The sequence below is a fragment of the Pleurodeles waltl genome, chromosome 7, assembly GCF_031143425.1.
Source record: "Pleurodeles waltl isolate 20211129_DDA chromosome 7, aPleWal1.hap1.20221129, whole genome shotgun sequence".
NCBI classification, from domain to species: domain Eukaryota; kingdom Metazoa; phylum Chordata; class Amphibia; order Caudata; family Salamandridae; genus Pleurodeles; species Pleurodeles waltl.
Window position 1 is genome coordinate 1,029,199,785 of NC_090446.1, and position 17,882 is coordinate 1,029,217,666.

At 42.2% G+C, this 17,882-nt stretch overlaps 1 protein-coding gene across 7 annotated transcripts in view; it reads right to left on the reverse strand.

The window, feature by feature from the left end:
* ARSG (arylsulfatase G) overlaps window positions 1–17,882 on the reverse strand; it is a 1,341,775-nt gene that overhangs the window by 210,533 nt on the left and 1,113,360 nt on the right. For all 7 annotated transcript variants that reach the window (XM_069199865.1, XM_069199861.1, XM_069199863.1 and 4 more), the window contains one exon: window positions 10,842–10,922. In XM_069199865.1, the coding sequence (XP_069055966.1) occupies window positions 10,842–10,922 (81 nt within the window). The remainder of the gene's footprint in view (window positions 1–10,841; window positions 10,923–17,882) is intronic.

The window sequence follows — 17,882 nt, forward strand, 5'->3', positions numbered from 1 at the left end:
CAAAAATATGTAGCGTTCAAACTTAATATTTTTCTTTATTTTTCTTGTCTACTAGTACATCAAGACAGCTTCAGCAGTCAAAGATTTTCAGGCATATCACTGGGACAGGCACGTCACTCTTATAGGCGTGGCTATTTCCCTCAATGCAGAATTGAGCACAGGTTACAATGACCCTGCGGGAAAGGCAATCCTTCTACGAAACAGGACATTTTTTCCTCCACTTGTAAAAAGGTTTCCCATGTCTAGAAAATCCTTCCCCTACATACAGCTCTTTTCCCTTCGCATCTTGAAATGTGACTTAATCCAGCACACCGGAGTAGCCAATCTCTGACCATCTCAATAGTGGGAAATTGCGGGATGTCAGTTTCTGAAAGTCCAAAATTTGAAATGCTGTGGACATACACAAGTTCATCAGTTAAAGCATTCATGCCCACCGTCTGCAAGCGAGTTATTCCTTTGTAACTGAATTCAGTCACTGGGCACATTTACACAAGAGCCAAATAATTTGCACCTCCTATGTATTCGTTTGTAATTGCTCATCAGGCATAAATCCAGCCATTCTTGATTGTAAATGTATGTTTATGGCAAAAAATGCCTTTTTCAGGTTCTTGATTTTTAGCATACTATCAATGATCTGACAGTAAATATTCATGCCTTTGGTTGCTGCCTAGGACAAACGCAGTTTCCTTGGCATTCTCACAAAGGAACTGAGAAGATCACCTAATGTGTCTGATCTTTATTAGTATTTCATTGCGTGAGACTATTTTTTATATCTACTTTTGAAGGGTACTGTGTTAGTGTCAAGGTAATTTTGTTTGAGCTCTAAGATCGTAGAGTTTGGGGTGCATGCGTGGATGTGCTGAAGGACTCCTAGTTTTTTCCTTGGATTTCGATTATCCATTCTTCAGCCAGAGTAGGATATCCTCAATCTACACATCACAATCCAGCTTCGTAATTAGGATGCAGTGTTTTGTAAATGAGGTGGTGGTATATGTGTATTAGACATATCACAGTATTTCTGTGATGTATGTTACTGTAGTGTGTGACAGAGCTGTTTGTTTGGCAGAGTTTTTGCCAGCCATATGACACTGGTGCTATGCGGTGAGTCTGAGTGTGAGGGTTCTGACTAATGAACATTCGAGGTTGTGTCGGGAACGATGATGCGCACTGTTAAGTGAAGCGTACTGCTGGGAGTCTGATTTGGCTAACGGGATATTTGATTGGTTAGTATGATGTGTTAAAGGTGTTTTGTAGTGAAATGGTTGTGATCAAGCGTGGTATTTCTTGGAGTATGTAAAAGTGCATCCATAAAAAGACTTCTGATGTCTCATACAGGCTTATTCCCTACTTTTTATAGTCAAAAATCAAACCATAACTCTACTGTATTGTCTTATGGTGCACTAATTAGTGTGGATATTGTTACGCCGCAATCTAATGAGGGCACCCCTGACACTGTCAAAGAAACTTACATCACAGCTGGCAATTTTATAGCATTTAAAGAATCAGAGTTAGTTGCATAATACACACTTGAATACAGAGGGCAGTTAGACTTGCGTGCTACAACAATGCTTCTTCAATTTAACGAAAAATATATAATTACCCTATATAAATTAATTCATGAGAGGAAAAATATGATATCTTCAAAACCTGTGTCTGGTTTGCCAAAGATTAATGGGTCTAAAACAAAAACGCGGGTAATCAGAAAGATGATGGAGCTATCTGAACTCAGACTGAGATATACAGCCCTACCAAATTCACCTCCGGTTCTACAACAGAGCTAGTTGCAATACAAAGCAAGAATGCTACTAAATCTGAATTGTCCATGCTCGTAACTATACTCAATAACTATTTACAATTTATGTGAAATTAACCTGCCTGCCATTCCATCAGGGATGAATCCTTTCTCTTGATTTAGGACTATAGCTTCTGTAGAAAATTAAGGATCTGGGAGGGAACACTGAAGATGATATTCTCTTTATTCCATCTATTAGTTGGGAGTCCATTTCTGTGCCAAAAGGAAAATCCTGAATTTTAATATTTTGTCTTATTCCAACCAATGATTTTGCAAGGCTTGAAACAAAGTCACAACTATTTTCAGTGAAATTATCTACTATAAATTGCTCCTTTTATGAAGAAGACATCTACAGGGAGTGCAGAATTATTAGGCAAGTTGTATTTTTGAGGATTAATTTTATTATTGAACAACAACCATGTTCTCAATGAACCCAAAAAACTCATTAATATCAAAGCTGAATATTTTTGGAAGTAGTTTTTAGTTTGTTTTTAGTTTTAGCTATGTTAGGGGGATATCTGTGTGTGCAGATGACTATTACTGTGCATAATTATTAGGCAACTTAACAAAAAAATATATATACCCATTTCAATTATTTATTATTACCAGTGAAACCAATATAACATCTCAACATTCACAAATATACATTTCTGACATTCAAAAACAAAACAAAAACAAATCAGTGACCAATATAGCCACCTTTCTTTGCAAGGACACTCAAAAGCCTGCCATCCATGGATTCTGTCAGTGTTTTGATCTGTTCACCATCAACATTGCGTGCAGCAGCAACCACAGCCTCCCAGACACTGTTCAGAGAGGTGTACTGTTTTCCCTCCTTCTAAATCTCACATTTGATGATGGACCACAGGTTCTCAATGGATTTCAGATCAGGTGAACAAGGAGGCCATGTCATTAGATTTCCTTCTTTTATACCCTTTCTTGCCAGCCACGCTGTGGAGTACTTGGACGCGTGTGATGGAGCATTGTCCTGCATGAAAATCATGTTTTTCTTGAAGGATGCAGACTTCTTCCTGTACCACTGCTTGAAGAAGGTGTCTTCCAGGAACTGGCAGTAGGACTGGGAGTTGAGCTTGACTCCATCCTCAACCCGAAAAGGCCCCACAAGCTCATCTTTGATGATACCAGCCCAAACCAGTACTCCACCTCCACCTTGCTGGCGTCTGAGTCGGACTGGAGCTCTCTGCCCTTTACCAATCCAGCCACGGGCCCATCCATCTGGCCCATCAAGACTCACTCTCATTTCATCAGTCCATAAAACCTTATAAAAATCAGTCTTGAGATATTTCTTGGCCCAGTCTTGACGTTTCAGCTTGTGTGTCTTGTTCAGTGGTGGTCGTCTTTCAGCCTTTCTTACCTTGGCCATGTCTCTGAGTATTGCACACCTTGTGCTTTTGGGCACTCCAGTGATGTTGCAGCTCTGAAATATGGCCAAACTGGTGGCAAGTGGCATTGTGGCAGCTGCACGCTTGACTTTTCTCAGTTCATGGGCAGTTATTTTGCGCCTTGGTTTTTCCACACGCTTCTTGCGACCCTGTTGACTATTTTGAATGAAACGCTTGATTGTTCGATGATCACGCTTCAGAAGCTTTGCAATTTTAAGAGTGCTGCATCCCTCTGCAAGATATCTCACTATTTTTGACTTTTCTGAGCCTGTCAAGTCCTTCTTTTGACCCATTTTGCCAAAGGAAAGGAAGTTGCCTAATAATTATGCACACCTGATATAGGGTGTTGATGTCATTAGACCACACCCCTTCTCATTACAGAGATGCACATCACCTAATATGCTTAATTGGTAGTAGGCTTTCGAGCCTATACAGCTTGGAGTAAGACAACATGCATAAAGAGGATGATGTGGTCAAAATACTCATTTGCCTAATAATTCTGCACTCCCTGTATAGTTCATTTTGTCTAAGCCATTGTATTTTACGACTATTTTACTGTGGCCCACAATACACTTCATATCTCCCACAGAAATATAATGAGATTATCCAGGCAGTGCAAATACGTGCCGTCAGAATAATTTTTGTTCTAAGAAAAATGTGACCATATATCAATTTATTGTGTACAGTTAGATTGCCTGCTAGTAAAAGAAAAGAAATCTGCATGTGGTACGGTAAATCGTTCATAGGCTGTGCCTTTGTATGTATCAAATTGATCCTGTTTTCGATACCATGTCAGATCCTAATGCTTAACTGCTGATCCTAAACTGGTGATCCCCAATGGCTACCATAGAATGGACTTGGCAAGTTTCTTCATGTGACAGGCCCAAGATGGCAACTTTCACCATTGCATCACTTTTTAGTCTGCAACATTTTAAGAGCAAACTGAAACACAGCCTGCTGAACTGGACTTCTGTTTGTAGATAGTAATTTATTACTTGAACATAAATGACTCCTTTTGGGTTTATTCTGAATAAAGCTGTGCAATGTATGTGATTTAAGAGGGAACCATACTTTTATCTTTTGTACTTAATTTGTAAACTATGCTTTATTGTTTGTTGTTTGGAATACTTCAAGCTGGATGGCTATCTGGCTTTTGTTACATAATATAAAATTATATACAAAAATATTTTCTTTCCTAGGCGAGAGTCATGATCAGATCCACCACTGTCCCACCCAGTAACTGTTGCAGTAGACCTGTTCCTCTACGAGGAAATCAGGGAAATGAGGACTTGGTGACCTGTTATCACCTCTCTGAATTCTTACTTTGCCTATGCATAATCTAGATGCCTGATTCTTTTGGTCCATAATCTGAGCAATGACTGCAGTCGACAACACCAATCATTGGTAGTAGCTTTGATTCCCCTCCTGTCTTGTAATATGGCACTTAAGAGTTCCTTACCCAATCCTTTCTGGGAGGAAGAATCCTGAATCCTTCGCTCTGGTATACAGCAAAGAAGCCCATGTCTCCAGTGCTTTATCTTTATGTTTTGTGGATTTAAAAGCCATAATCGATTTGGTGGGCCCTGTCAACTTGTGGAAGATGCTTTATAGCTGAGGACACCTAAGGGTTCATTGCATTTGAAAATAAGTTTATATTCTAACTAGTGGTTCAGTGCACCCGATCAGGCAGAATCTATGTTACCTCACTAAAACCTTACTCCTGGCTGACCTTCTCGAGAATGTGGGGACAACGAAGTGTTCCCCCTAAAGCAACAAAACCCATCTCAGAATATATCATTGACCAAGACGATCTGGCATTCATAGATTTAAGTCTTATTGACTTGTAGCACAAAATCACAAGATTAGCAGTATCAGAAGCTGTTGAAAACAAACTGTGAAAACAACTAATCATAAACACATCCAAAACTCGGACCAGCTTCTGGATGCACTGAGGCAATGTGGCAATGTAAACAGCTCAGAATTATATTTAGCAGAGATCTATCTAGGGGCCCACACTATGGACACATTATGGACTGTATCCCATAAAGTGAGTATTGGGAGCGCTACCTTAAGACATAGGGCCTTATTATTATTTCGGCAGACGGAAAACCCCGCCAGGCCCATTATGAGTTTCCCGCTGGGTCCGCAGGTGGAAACTCAGTTTCCACCCACTGGCCCAGTGGGAAAGGGCCTATAGCATTGTCTCTGGCTAGTAAAAGAGCCGGCGGCAATGCTGTAGTGCGTAGGGTGCACAAGCACCCATCGCACTGTTCACTGTCTGCAAACCTGAAAGTGAACACTGTAGCGGGTCTGGCCGGTGGGGCCCCTGCACCACGTCTGCACCAGCCATTTAATGGCAGTGCTACCATCATGAAACTGCTGGCAGAGAAGGAAGTCATAATCCCCAGGGCAGCGTTGCTTGCAGCGCTGCCCTGACAGATCAGGACAGCCAGCACCGACAGACCGACATTAAGTTGTAATTTGGCAGTGCTGGCGGTCCGACCCTGGCACTACTGCTGCGGTCGTAACATGACTGACAGACCGCCGCAATGGCAGCAGTCCAACCGCCACTGAGTCGTAGTGAGACCCATAGCGTCTGCCACAGTTTTGGGCTGACTGGTGTCTTAAGTGGATGAAGAGCCAGAGCAGTTCTGTTTTACCAAATGCTAAAGAATATGGCAACAATGACTTTTGTTTAGCCGCACATTCCTGTCAGTTAAACTAGTTGAACAAACGGTGCTCAAAACACTATGGCCCTCATTTAAACTTTCGAGGGTGGCAAGCGTCGCCTGCCAAGTTGAATCCGCTGTGCAGCCGCCAATGCGGCTGCACTCCCGCGGTGGCCATTTGGAGATCCCCGATCTCGGCCGCAACACGGGAGCCGGCTCCAAATGGAGCCAGAGGTGTTGCAGCGGTGCGATGGGTGCAGTTGCACCCGTCGCGCTTTTCACTGTCTGCTATGCAGACAGTGAAAAGCTCCATGGGGCCATGGCAGGGGGCCCAGCGACTCCCCTTTCCGACAGCCTTTTCATGGTGGTTCATACCTCCATGAAAAGGCTGGCGGGAGGGGGACTCGTAATCCCCTGGGCAGCGCTGCAAGCAGCGCTGCCATGGGGGATTACAACCGCCGGGACCAATGTGGCGGGAAACCGCCGGGACCAATGTGCGACCACAGCACTGCCACCGCGGTCGTAATCCCATAGGAAGCACCGCCAGCCTGACCTGGTCCTGCTTTTGCAATATTTCATTTCTGAGTCCCCATGTTAGCCTGCAGAATGATCAGGTAACTTACCTCTGCTCTCCTGGTCGCTGGGGGTCTTCTAGATACTTACCTCTTGGGGTCCCACTGTCTCCCAGCCATTGGCTAACTACTCCATATCCTCTGGTGGTGGACTCACCCATTCTTTCATTCCACTTTTTTAGTATATGGTTTGCCCCCCTCCCCCCACAGGGCCGTTGCTATTTTATACTATTTCCTAATACTCACATGTGTATATTTTGTGCGTACTTACCTCCAGAAGGGGGTTTGCCTATAATAATATAGTGTGGTGTTCCTGTAATAAAGTACCTTTATTGTTGCAACACTGTGTGGTCCCTTTCATGTGTGATAAGTTACTGTGTGACTACTGTGGTATTGCAAGTGCTTCACACTCCTCTTAGATAAGTCCTGGCTGCTCACCACAGCTACCACTAGAGAGCCCTGGCTACCTCAACACTGTAATATTATCTAATAAGGGTTGCCTGGACCCAGTATAAGGTGTAACACCACAGGTGTTTACCATACACTGGGCCAGCCTCCTACAATGTGTGAGACTGCAAAAGTGCAAAAGTGTGGATGAGTTTGGGAGAGCATGCCAGCCTGTGACTGTGAGGGGACGTGAGTGCGTGTGTGTGTGAATGGCAATGTGAGTACATACATGTGTCACAATATAAGAAAGTCTGAGTGCGTGTAGGTGTGACTTAAAAACCAAATTCAAACAATTTGATCCCTTCTATATCCAGTTCAATAAGAAGTCCAAATGAAAACAATCTTTGCCGATATTGATAGGATTCCAACAGTAGTTTGTGTCCTAAAGGATACAATGTAATTTGACACGATACAGTCATCTGCGGTCACTGATGTGTTGCTTTAAAATGAGACGTGGCCAAAATTTAGATGGAATCTTCCAGTGGATATGTTGTTCTTGAATCTAGTCTCATTGCAAAATTGGAGTATATTCGCTTGATAGACGATTACCTGAAAGGTTTTGTGGTACAAGACAGGAAAATTGATTATTTGTTACACTAAGAGCCTATAATAGGACGAAACATGTGTCGGCTAAATCCTGTCAACTTCAAACTACTGGCTGAATCCTGTCAATATCGGCAAAGATTGTTTTCATTTGGACTTCTTACTGAACTAGTCATAGAAGGGATCAAATTGTTTGAATTTGTTTTTTAAGTCATGTAATCCAAAATACTATTTTTGGTTCTTTGGTTAGGTGATTTGTGTCTTTCGGATATGGAACTGTTTCTTTTGTTTTAATAAAATGATTTGAATTAATTTACCACATACCCATTTGTATTTCTATGTAACAATTAATTTGTTATTTCAAAAAATAAGTCTGCATTGATACATACTCTTATTGATACTGTTTTTGATCTAATTTAGGAACTGTTTTACCAAATGGTTGCTTGTCACCTACAATTTCAAGGCACATGCTGCATTTATCTGAAGCTATAGCAGAATGCATTGATATATCAAAAGCAAACAACATACATTAACACAATAACATGCATAAAACAAAATAACACAATTATAACTGTACAGGGCACATCCAAAAAAAACAGTCTAAAGAGAACGCAGCACAACAAAATCACATTGAAATAATGCAGCACAAAAACACAGTAGCACAAAAACAATAGTTCACTTCACCACCACAATAAAATGCCAGGCAACAACTGTGCAAAAATGTTTTTGTCACAAATTACCACCTCCAGAATCTTGTGGGGAAAGGGCTTTGGAGCGACCACTGTCTTAACTTACCATGAGATGTATATCAACAACAGAATACTTAATGAAATTTAATACTATCTACTGTGGTCTTTCAACTGTGCTCCTACTAAGAGCTTACAACTTTGCAGAGTAAGTCAGACACACAAAAATGTATTAGGAGTATTCACAATAATCTCACGAACACTCCATGTTAATAGAACTCTACAACCTGCAGAGCTAGTCTCTGTGGATCTTTATTGTTTTTCCTTGGCCTCAACAGAAAATTGTTTGACTATTCGAACTTTGAGAGCAAAATGCCTGCAGCAGGCGCTTTCACATCCTTTGGATGCTATGATGGAAGGGCTAAGCTTAGAACTTGAACTCTTATCTTTTAAAGTGGCCAGCCAGTGAATGATGTCACCATAGTTCAGAAAACTCCAGTTTACATCACCAAACAAAACAACATTCTATAACGCCTACAGTTGGTGTTTGTTGGGGAAGCAGGACCGAGTAAAAGAAACTGTTTTTTCTATTCATTGGATGGCCCCTTTAATGTCAAACATGAGGTAATGTTATTTGTTGGACTGTTAAATAGCTTAATTGATTTACTTCTATGAAAGAGGGAATTAAAGGACGATCAGTCTGGTTGGGCCTAATATGCTACTTAAAGGCTCAGCATATTTTTAAAATATGACATACCTATAGGCAATAGTTTTTTGAGTGACTTTAAAAAGTGCAGTGCCAGAAACACAAAATAATAATTAGCATTATTTTATCCTTGTTATCCTTTTAAGGCAGAAATGCAACATGCCAATTGAAATAAGTTAGTTCAACTCCTGAGCAAGTTAGGGTACCTTAGTGTTTTTGATTTAATCCAGCGTGAGTTTACGCAGTTCAAAACTAAAAATGTGCATTTGTGCTTATGCTAAACCAGACTGGTTGTACAAAGAGTAGAGCTTCAAATATTGCTACTGCAGCCTTAAATTACAAGTTAATTGTTCATATTTCTTAATAATCTTCCCAGCATTAATGAATCTGAATAAGCTGTACTTTAATTTATTCTGATTGACAATAGTGTTAGGCACATATCAAAATCATTTTAATAACAGTTTTCGAGTGTGCTTCTGTGTCATCAGTAGTGGAAATTGAAAAGTGCTGCTAAATTATGTTCTTAATACATGTCATTAATTACTTGACTTTGTAAAAGGAAAATCCTTCTTTATTTTTACATAACATTTTCTGTACGTCGTTTTTTACAAGGATTAGTGGTCCAATGCATATAAATTTAACAAATAATAATCTCTTATTAACCTTCATCTGTGCCAAAATCCATGATGCCCATTCCTCTGTTAACTGTGACCCAATCATCCCTCAATGCTCTTTTTTCCCCACAGACTTCAATCACAAAAACTGGGCTATATTTCCCTGAAGCTGCAATGGCTTTCTTCAACTATTCAAACCCCCAAACCAACTCTAGAGGAAATGACCTCATACAACATATCGACTTGTATATCTAAATCACAGACACTTCAAGATTTCCAAAGTTGCTGTATTATCCAGAGTAGCCTGGCAAGGGAACATCTCTGCTTCCCCCCTCCCTTGAATAACCTTCTTCTGGTTCTGAGCTGTTCGCACATCAGACTTTTTGCCATGTCCCAACAATATGGTTACACACTAATCATTCTGGCTTAAAACATGGATCCCCAACACCATGCACCCCTAGTCTCCTCCCTGCCCCTCCCAACCATTCAATTCTCCAAGCCCTGGGCATAGGTCTGCCACCATACTTCCCCAGCCCTATACGATGTGAATACAGGAGACAGTAACCCAACTAAGCTTAAATCCAGCAGCTCACCACAGAGTAGAGGGCTGTACTCAGCACGGTCTTTGCTTCTGCTCTGTGCTGGGCTGGTGTGGTAGTGGTTCAAACCATCAGTTACCACTCGGACTGGGCTGTGGGGCTTGCACGAGAGTAGTTACTTATCAGTAGAAAAAAAGGCCAAATATAGTGAGGGAGCAACACCAACAACCAGAGTGCAAGCGCCTGTAATAAAAGACACTTGTGTTTTCGGTGCTATTTTTGTTTTGCTCTACATTCTACATGCCCTAGATCGACAAGAGGACGTATTTTGTGCCAAAATATAGTGCTAAATGCTGATTTCGCATTTCGAGTATTTACACATATTTTGCATTATTTTCACTACAGTTTTTTACAAATACTCAAAAGCAAATTACCCCAAAAAATCACACTATCCTAGACCTCTCACGTTAAGAAAAGGCTGAAGGAACAAAGCACGTATTACAAGTTGGTAGACTACTGCACAGCAGGAGCCTTTCGGCAGCAACCTCATTCTAAGGTCTGCCCGATAGAGAAATATTTCCATTGCTATGCATTCGAGGTTGTTATTCCAGTCTCGTGCCGCTAACAGAACGGCGGAAAGACACTGCGCAGTACCCATTCACATTTGTTCGTCATTCATTGGTTTTTCATGAAAAAAAGATTCCGAGCAAATTCAGGCCCTGACAGTGTTCCTTTGTTTCATTGATAAACAGGTCCCTGGTCTCGAGCCCCGCTGGCCCAGGATAAAATTACGGGGAGTTAGTTAACTATCATATAAACCACAGAATGCCACAATAGCTGTCCAGAGGCGCACGCTCCCTGGCACTGTACCTCGTTCAGCCTGCCATGCGCCGATGAATGGCCCGACACTTCCTGCCAACTCGCATTTCTGAGCCCACGGTCCATTATCCCCTGAAAAGACAAATGCGTTTAAAGAGAATAAGTATAAAAGTAGGACACGACAATTAATTAATACGGGTAGAAAATACAAGCCTGCAATTCTAGCATTGCCCCAATCCGAGGGAGCAGAGTAATCTCTGCCTGCCCAGCAAATTTACAATGCCCTTTTGTGCACCCTCTCTCACTGAACAAAAAGCCACAAGCAGGGGAGAAAGGACTGCGCGCGCCTCTCAAAGTACCAACGTCTCCTCTAAAATGAGAGCGTTATCGTTATGCAGTAATGGTGAAATAAAGTCGCCTTCTAACACCGCTTGACTGCCATCAAACTCTGTTTTGGCTCAGTGGCGGTACTGAGTTGCAAGTTCCTTCAGGAACAGGAGTTAGAGTGAATTAACAAATTAAGTAAACCAAGATGCAAAAAGAAACCTGTCATTTCACACTCACGCCACACATCAACAGCCCATATCGATAAACAAGAATTGGCAAAGCTCTTAGCTCTGACGCTGGCCTCAAGCCATTTTGTTTTTGCCAATGCTCTTTTTGTCTTGTCATGGTATATGTAAATCATTATTTTTAAGAAAACATTTCGGTCCCCATCAATCTAAAAAAAGACTAAAAGAAAAAAATGGGCTTTAGTCTAAAAAAGCACACATTGCTATTATAGTCACTGGCACTACTTTGTGTGTGGTTGTGGCCTTGTAAAAGGTCAGAGTGCTGACACAATGAATTTAGCCAATTGCTGAAGAGGCCAGACCCATGCTGTATGCTCTGGTGGGATGATGACAAATGTGAATGACACACTATCCGGTGAATGGCTGAAAGCTCCTATCAACATACCATACATATACTTTTAGTACAATCGAAAGTTCTTGGCTAATACCAGACCTATAAATCAAAGCACGCTATGGGGGTCATTCTGACCATGGCGGTAATTACCGCCATGGCGGAGGTCGGCGGTAGCACCGCCAACAGGCTGGCGGTGCACCGCTGGGCATTCTGACCGCGGCGGTTCAGCCGCGGCCAGAAACGGAAAGTCGGCGGTGTACCGCCGACTTTCCGCTGCCCGTCTGAATCCTCCATGGCGGCGGAGCGCGCTCCGCCGCCATGGGGATTCTGACACCCCCTACCGCCATCCTGTTCATGGCGGCTCTCCCGCCATGAACAGGATGGCGGTAGGGGGTGCCGTGGGGCCCCTGGGGGCCCCTGCCGTGCCCATGCCAATGGCATGGGCACGGCAGGGGCCCCCGTAAGAGGGCCCCAAAAAGTATTTCAGTGTCTGCCCAGCAGACACTGAAATACGCGACGGGTGCAACTGCACCCGTCGCACCTTCCCACTCCGCCGGCTCAATTCTGAGCCGGCATCCTAGTGGGAAGGTCGATTTGCCCTGGGCTGGCGGGCGGTCTTTTGGCGGCCGCCCGCCAGCCCAGGGCAAATGTCAGAATCACCGCCGCGGTCTTTCGACCGCGGTGCGGTGTTCTGACGGCGGTACTTTGGCGGACGGCCTCCGCCGTCCGCCAAGGTCAGAATGACCCCCTATATGTTTTGTGCGAAAGGATTTCTGAGGACTGTCTACAAATAGCACCAAAAGATAATGAATGACTGACTAGCATTATTGCCAGTCTACAAAACCAGCGCCAGAAAACTGAAAACATAAGGTAAATAGCTTGAAGATACAGACAAAGATCTTTGTACAACCTGCAAAGCACAATTGTAAAAAAATGGCAGCTTTTAATATACTTTCTTGTTATTAAATATTAATAAAATAGGGTAATTTCTGCAGCGGTAAATACTGAGGGCCAGATTTACAAGGCCCTAATGCCTCCTTGAATCTTTTTATTTTACGCTAATGTGGCTCAACGGGGCAAAAATCTCTGTGCTACATTTACAAAGTGGCACAATGCATGCACTGTGCCACTTTGCGATCCCTTGCGCCACATTATGCCTGCACCATACATAGTGTATCCAAGGGGCGGCGTTCCGCATTAGGAGGCTCAAAAAACTGGCACAATGAAATCTAAAAAAATGTATTGCACTATATTTGACATCATTTTTAACACCTGCTCAAAGCAGATATTAAAAGGACGCACCCATTGAAACCAATAGGCCTCCTTGCACTTTGCTGCACTAGCGTCAACATTTTTGACGCTAGTGCAGCAAAGCGCCACAATAGCATAAAAAATGTTGACGCTATTGGCTTAACGTGCACCATGTAAGTACGGCGCGCCTATGGTGTCGTTTAGTGGTGGTGGGAAGGGTGCAAGAAATCTGGTGCATCAGTACTGATGCCACAGAATATTGTAAATCTGAGCCTAGATGCTAAAACATAAATATAGAGTGCATATTCTTATATATAAGCAGCTCAAGTCATATCCAATTGACTGCTGAGTCTTTTTTTTCAGTCTCCCCCTACCAGACAGCACTAAAGTGTTTATGAAAGACCTTTGGAGGGCTTATTAAAAATGTACAGTGGGTTTACAGCGCAACCATTAGTTGTTTTTGTCATTCTCATTTGCTTGTTTCTTGTTTGATGGCTAGCGTTCCCCTTTTTGTTTCTGTGCCTCCCCAGGAGCATAGCCTCTTTGCCATTCTTTTGATTGGCTGACTTGAACCATTCCACTGCTCTGTTTTAGGAAACTACTTTCTTCTTTTTGGATAAGCAGTCCATGAGAGTGCACTTGGTTTCCAGCTCTCTCCATCACATCCTTTGCCTCACTCCAAATACCCACCCCCTCCAGTGACCCATGTTGTTATCTCCTCACACCTGGCTTTATTTTAATTTTTTTATGACCCACACACACTGTCCATTGGTTTCTTCCACCTGCCCCTCCTTTGTCCCCTGATCCCAGCTGTTCTTTTTTTTTTTTTTTTTTCCCAAATATTTTTTTTTCAGAGCCCGGCAGAAAATTGCTGCCAGCCCTTCCAGAATAAAAAAATAACGATAAACAAATGGCTGTCAGATATTTTTGAAGGCACTTTCACATCCTCAAAATGTTTGCTGTACAATGTTCCCACTCTTACCAGCTTCCAGCAACAGAGAGAGTAAAAATAATTAAAAAAAAAAAAAATTCTAAGATGTAATCAATACAGCCTATTTTGGGGATTTCGATCTACTGTCAGTTTGAAGACGAAAGAGGTGCGAAATCCATGGCTGAACCTGGAAAGCTACATAGTTCTGAAATGTTGACAAATACCGATTTCTACAAGGGTTCATGTGTGTAGATTGGTCATAGTCTTCCTATGTAATCTAAATATTGGACTAAAAAATGAACACAAGTAGAAATAAGCATTTGCAATGCAACAGGTCTCGTGTTTGCTCGTGTTAGAGCTAATAGCGTTGTAAACTCCTAACCGGACTATTTACTCGTAATGAAACCTATCGGCGAAAAGTGCAATTATGTACGTAACCGGAAAAAGTGCAATTAACTGTGTAACAGGGTTGATATTATGCAAAGCGCTCGACTTCTGCCAAGCGAGGTCGCGCTGCGAAAATTGAGAAAAAGTAGTCCATGAACTGGACGGAAAACAGCGAGCCTCGTATGTTTTCTGTACTTGGTCGATGCGCTCGAGGAGGGCTAACCACTGGAAAAGGCATGACGTATGCGTGCCTTCCACTAATGAAATGAACCAATGAAAGACACTGACGTGACTTAGACGGGGCTCCGAGCCCTTTTTAATTCCTAAAGTGTCTCGCTAGCTAAACGCATGCGCAAGTGCATGCGACACAGGCTCGACCCTAAAAAAAGAAATAAGGGAGAATGCTTTTGTCTATAATGTTTTGCTCTGCTGGCCAATTTATAAAAAAGAATACACTTCTAGGTCTGTCAGACTCATCCAGTTGTAGAAGTATGTACTGTTTGTTAGTAACTAACCGATGCCCACAGTCATTAACGGATCTGCAGCTTAAAATACCTTTTCATTGAGTTTCAACCATGCTTCAATTTATAGGGTAAATTCTAATGAATAGAAAAGTGTATTAAAAAAAGCTATGCATTTTCTAAATGTACCCAAGAATCTGGGTTAAAGAATATGGCTTACTTGTGCTACTTTAAATTTGGAGTTACATATAATATCATGTGATTCAAAGGGCGATTGACTAAATTCTTTATTTTTGCACACTGACCTACATGTGGAATCTAAAAAATATAGAGAAATTCAATAGCCAATAGCAAACATTATAATATTCTATGTTCCCACACTTCTCTACATGAAAACAATACTCCACACCTGTGAGTGGGCCTTTTGCATTGGATGGGAAAGGCCCTGAAACACCATGGCAATGTCAAGAGTTTTAATTAAATTACATTGATTCTTTTAATAGTGGTAGCTGTGGTATTTGGGCTTTGGGTTGGCAGCACCCAAGACAGCCTACAAACCCTAGATGTTCTTAAAACTTGACACCTTTAGGAGTCCCTGGTGGTGCAGCTTGGTGGCTCACAATAATTGTTTTTTTTAACCCAAAATGACCCTGCAAACATCAAACCTTAAAGTTCTGCACATTTCTATGTGTCAAATGTCTACGATTTGCTAGGACCCAAAAGGGTCCTTCCATTCACATTCCTACATGTCTCCCAATCAAAACGGTCACCGCTTGTCCACTTATATGGAAACATCACTATTTCTCCTTTGAATTTCAATTACTCTGCTGCTGTGGGTAGCTGCTGTACTTGGGCCGGAGGGGGTTGGCAGGAACTCAGGCTAACCTACCAACCATAGAAAATAGAAACCCAGCTAAGTATCAGTTGGTATGTCTTGCATGAATCTCAGTACTTTTCTCAACCCAGAATGCCATACAAGCATCAAACTTCGGATGAACTCACCGATTTCCACCTAGATCTGTGTGGAAGTTTCTGGAATGAGCTGATATCCTAAAATATTATACCACCAAGTACGTCAACACATCTCCCGATCAAAAAAGTACCCGACTTGTGTATCTGAGCTATCAACTGGGAAAGGAATGTCCCCCAAAATGTAACATGGAATTATCAAGATTTCTCATTCAAATTTCAATCATTCTAAGGATGTGGGTAGCTTTGGTATTAGGGTCTGGCAGACATACAGGATAACCTATCACTCAAGACATTTCTGAAAACTAGAACCCAGGCAAATCTACCAGCTCTAGACATTTTTAAAAACTAAACACCTGGGGCAGTCTAGGATGGTGTGGCATGTGGGGATCTCACCACTTGTTCTTACCTGAATGCCCCATAAATCTCTAAGTATGGGCAAAAAACTCAACTTCCTCATTTATGTGCCAGTAATTTTTTTCAATTTGCAACTGACACCAAAAGCCCTGCTTTTCTTCACTATCACACTTTTCCAGATGAAATCTGTACTCCAGATTTGTAGGCAAACCTATTCTACAGGACAGGAATAGGACAAACCTTGAAGTGCGGGAAGTTAATGTAGTTTCAATATAGTTGTAACGTTTACACTTTTATTCAGTTTTTAGCACATGCATTAGGCCCTTCAACACATGTGAGGTATTGCTTTTCTTGGAAAACAGGTGGGAGTACAGGATGGAGTTTTAGCACCGACTGCAAGTGCCTGAGATTTCATTCACATAAACGTTAACAAAACTGCATTTTGGATACAAGTACTTTGACATAAGCATGGCATTCTGAGGAAGAAAACATGCTGGGATCCATACAAGCCCACCACTCTCGATTTCCCTGGTTCTAAGGTTTTCAAAGATGCCCAGACTTATCAAGGTTTGTTGGGAGCAGGCCAACCCCAGACGCAAATGTTATATCCAACCACTGTGGAGAGAGAAAATGCATGTTTTTAGACACAGTTTGATGGTTGCAGGGCATTGTGGGTAACACAGCATGCTGGAACTCATCCAAGCTTCAGTTCCCTGGATTCCTCTGATAACTAGGTTTTTGAAATGCCTAGGGTTGGTATGGTTCCCTGGGTCCCAGTGAACCCTGTACCCAAACACTACAGTGATCCCAATGGCAAGTAAAAGTTAAATGGGTGTTTTAGGCATAGATGAAGGCAAGCTGCATCACCCTGTGTGATGAAATTCAGAAAGACGTTCAGGTAAGTTGAATACTCTTTATTAAATTTAGAGTATTGCCCACAACACACTGTGATCCGGTCAGCCGGGACTCCAGCAGCAACTGGCCAAAGCTGCTCGAATTCCAACTCACCGTTCACAGGAAGCGCATGCCACACTCAAAGGATAACAAAAGATAATGGCCCTCATTAAACCCTGGCGGTCTTTGGAGTTTGTACCGCCAACAGGCTGGCGGTACAAACTCAGGCATTATGACCGCGGTCGCACCGCCGGGACTGGCAGTTTCCCGCCACTTTTGTCCCGGCGGTTGCAATCCTCCAAGGCAGCGCTGCTTGGATTACGAGTCCCCCTCCCGCCAGCCTTTTCATGGTGGTATGAACCGCCATGAAAAGGCTGGCAGAAAGGGGAGTCGCGGGGCCCCCTGCCACAGCCCCACAGGCCCCCTGATCACTGTCTGCAATCCTGTTTGCGATCAAAATTGTTTTTCATTCTAATCTGAGTAGACACCACTCTATTGGTAATAACCTTCATATCCTGTAATTTTTCATTGTCTTTCCTATATGCATTCACAACCAAGATGGAAATAAATCAGTGTGAACAATTCTCCCCCGCAAAAGAGAAAATGGAGTTGCACTTTTGGTGCTGTGTGTAGTAGTGTTATAACACAACAAATTTTGTTTTAAAAATATTACCACATCTAATTTTGATGCAAAAGTGGTTTGTATGCCCTATTTAATGACTTTGTTTCCTCTCTCCATCAACCCATTGAAAGAGGAAGAGTATAAATCTACCAGCAAGTGTTTGATGTCATGTTCTTTTAGAAATTTACACATCCTTTCGGAAGTGAAGTGTGTCACATTTTCAGTGACAATATTTTTGGGTGCACCTTTTAAAAAGAAAATCTGCTCCAAAAACTTAAAAGCAGAATCTGTATTAGGAGACTCAACAATGAGGA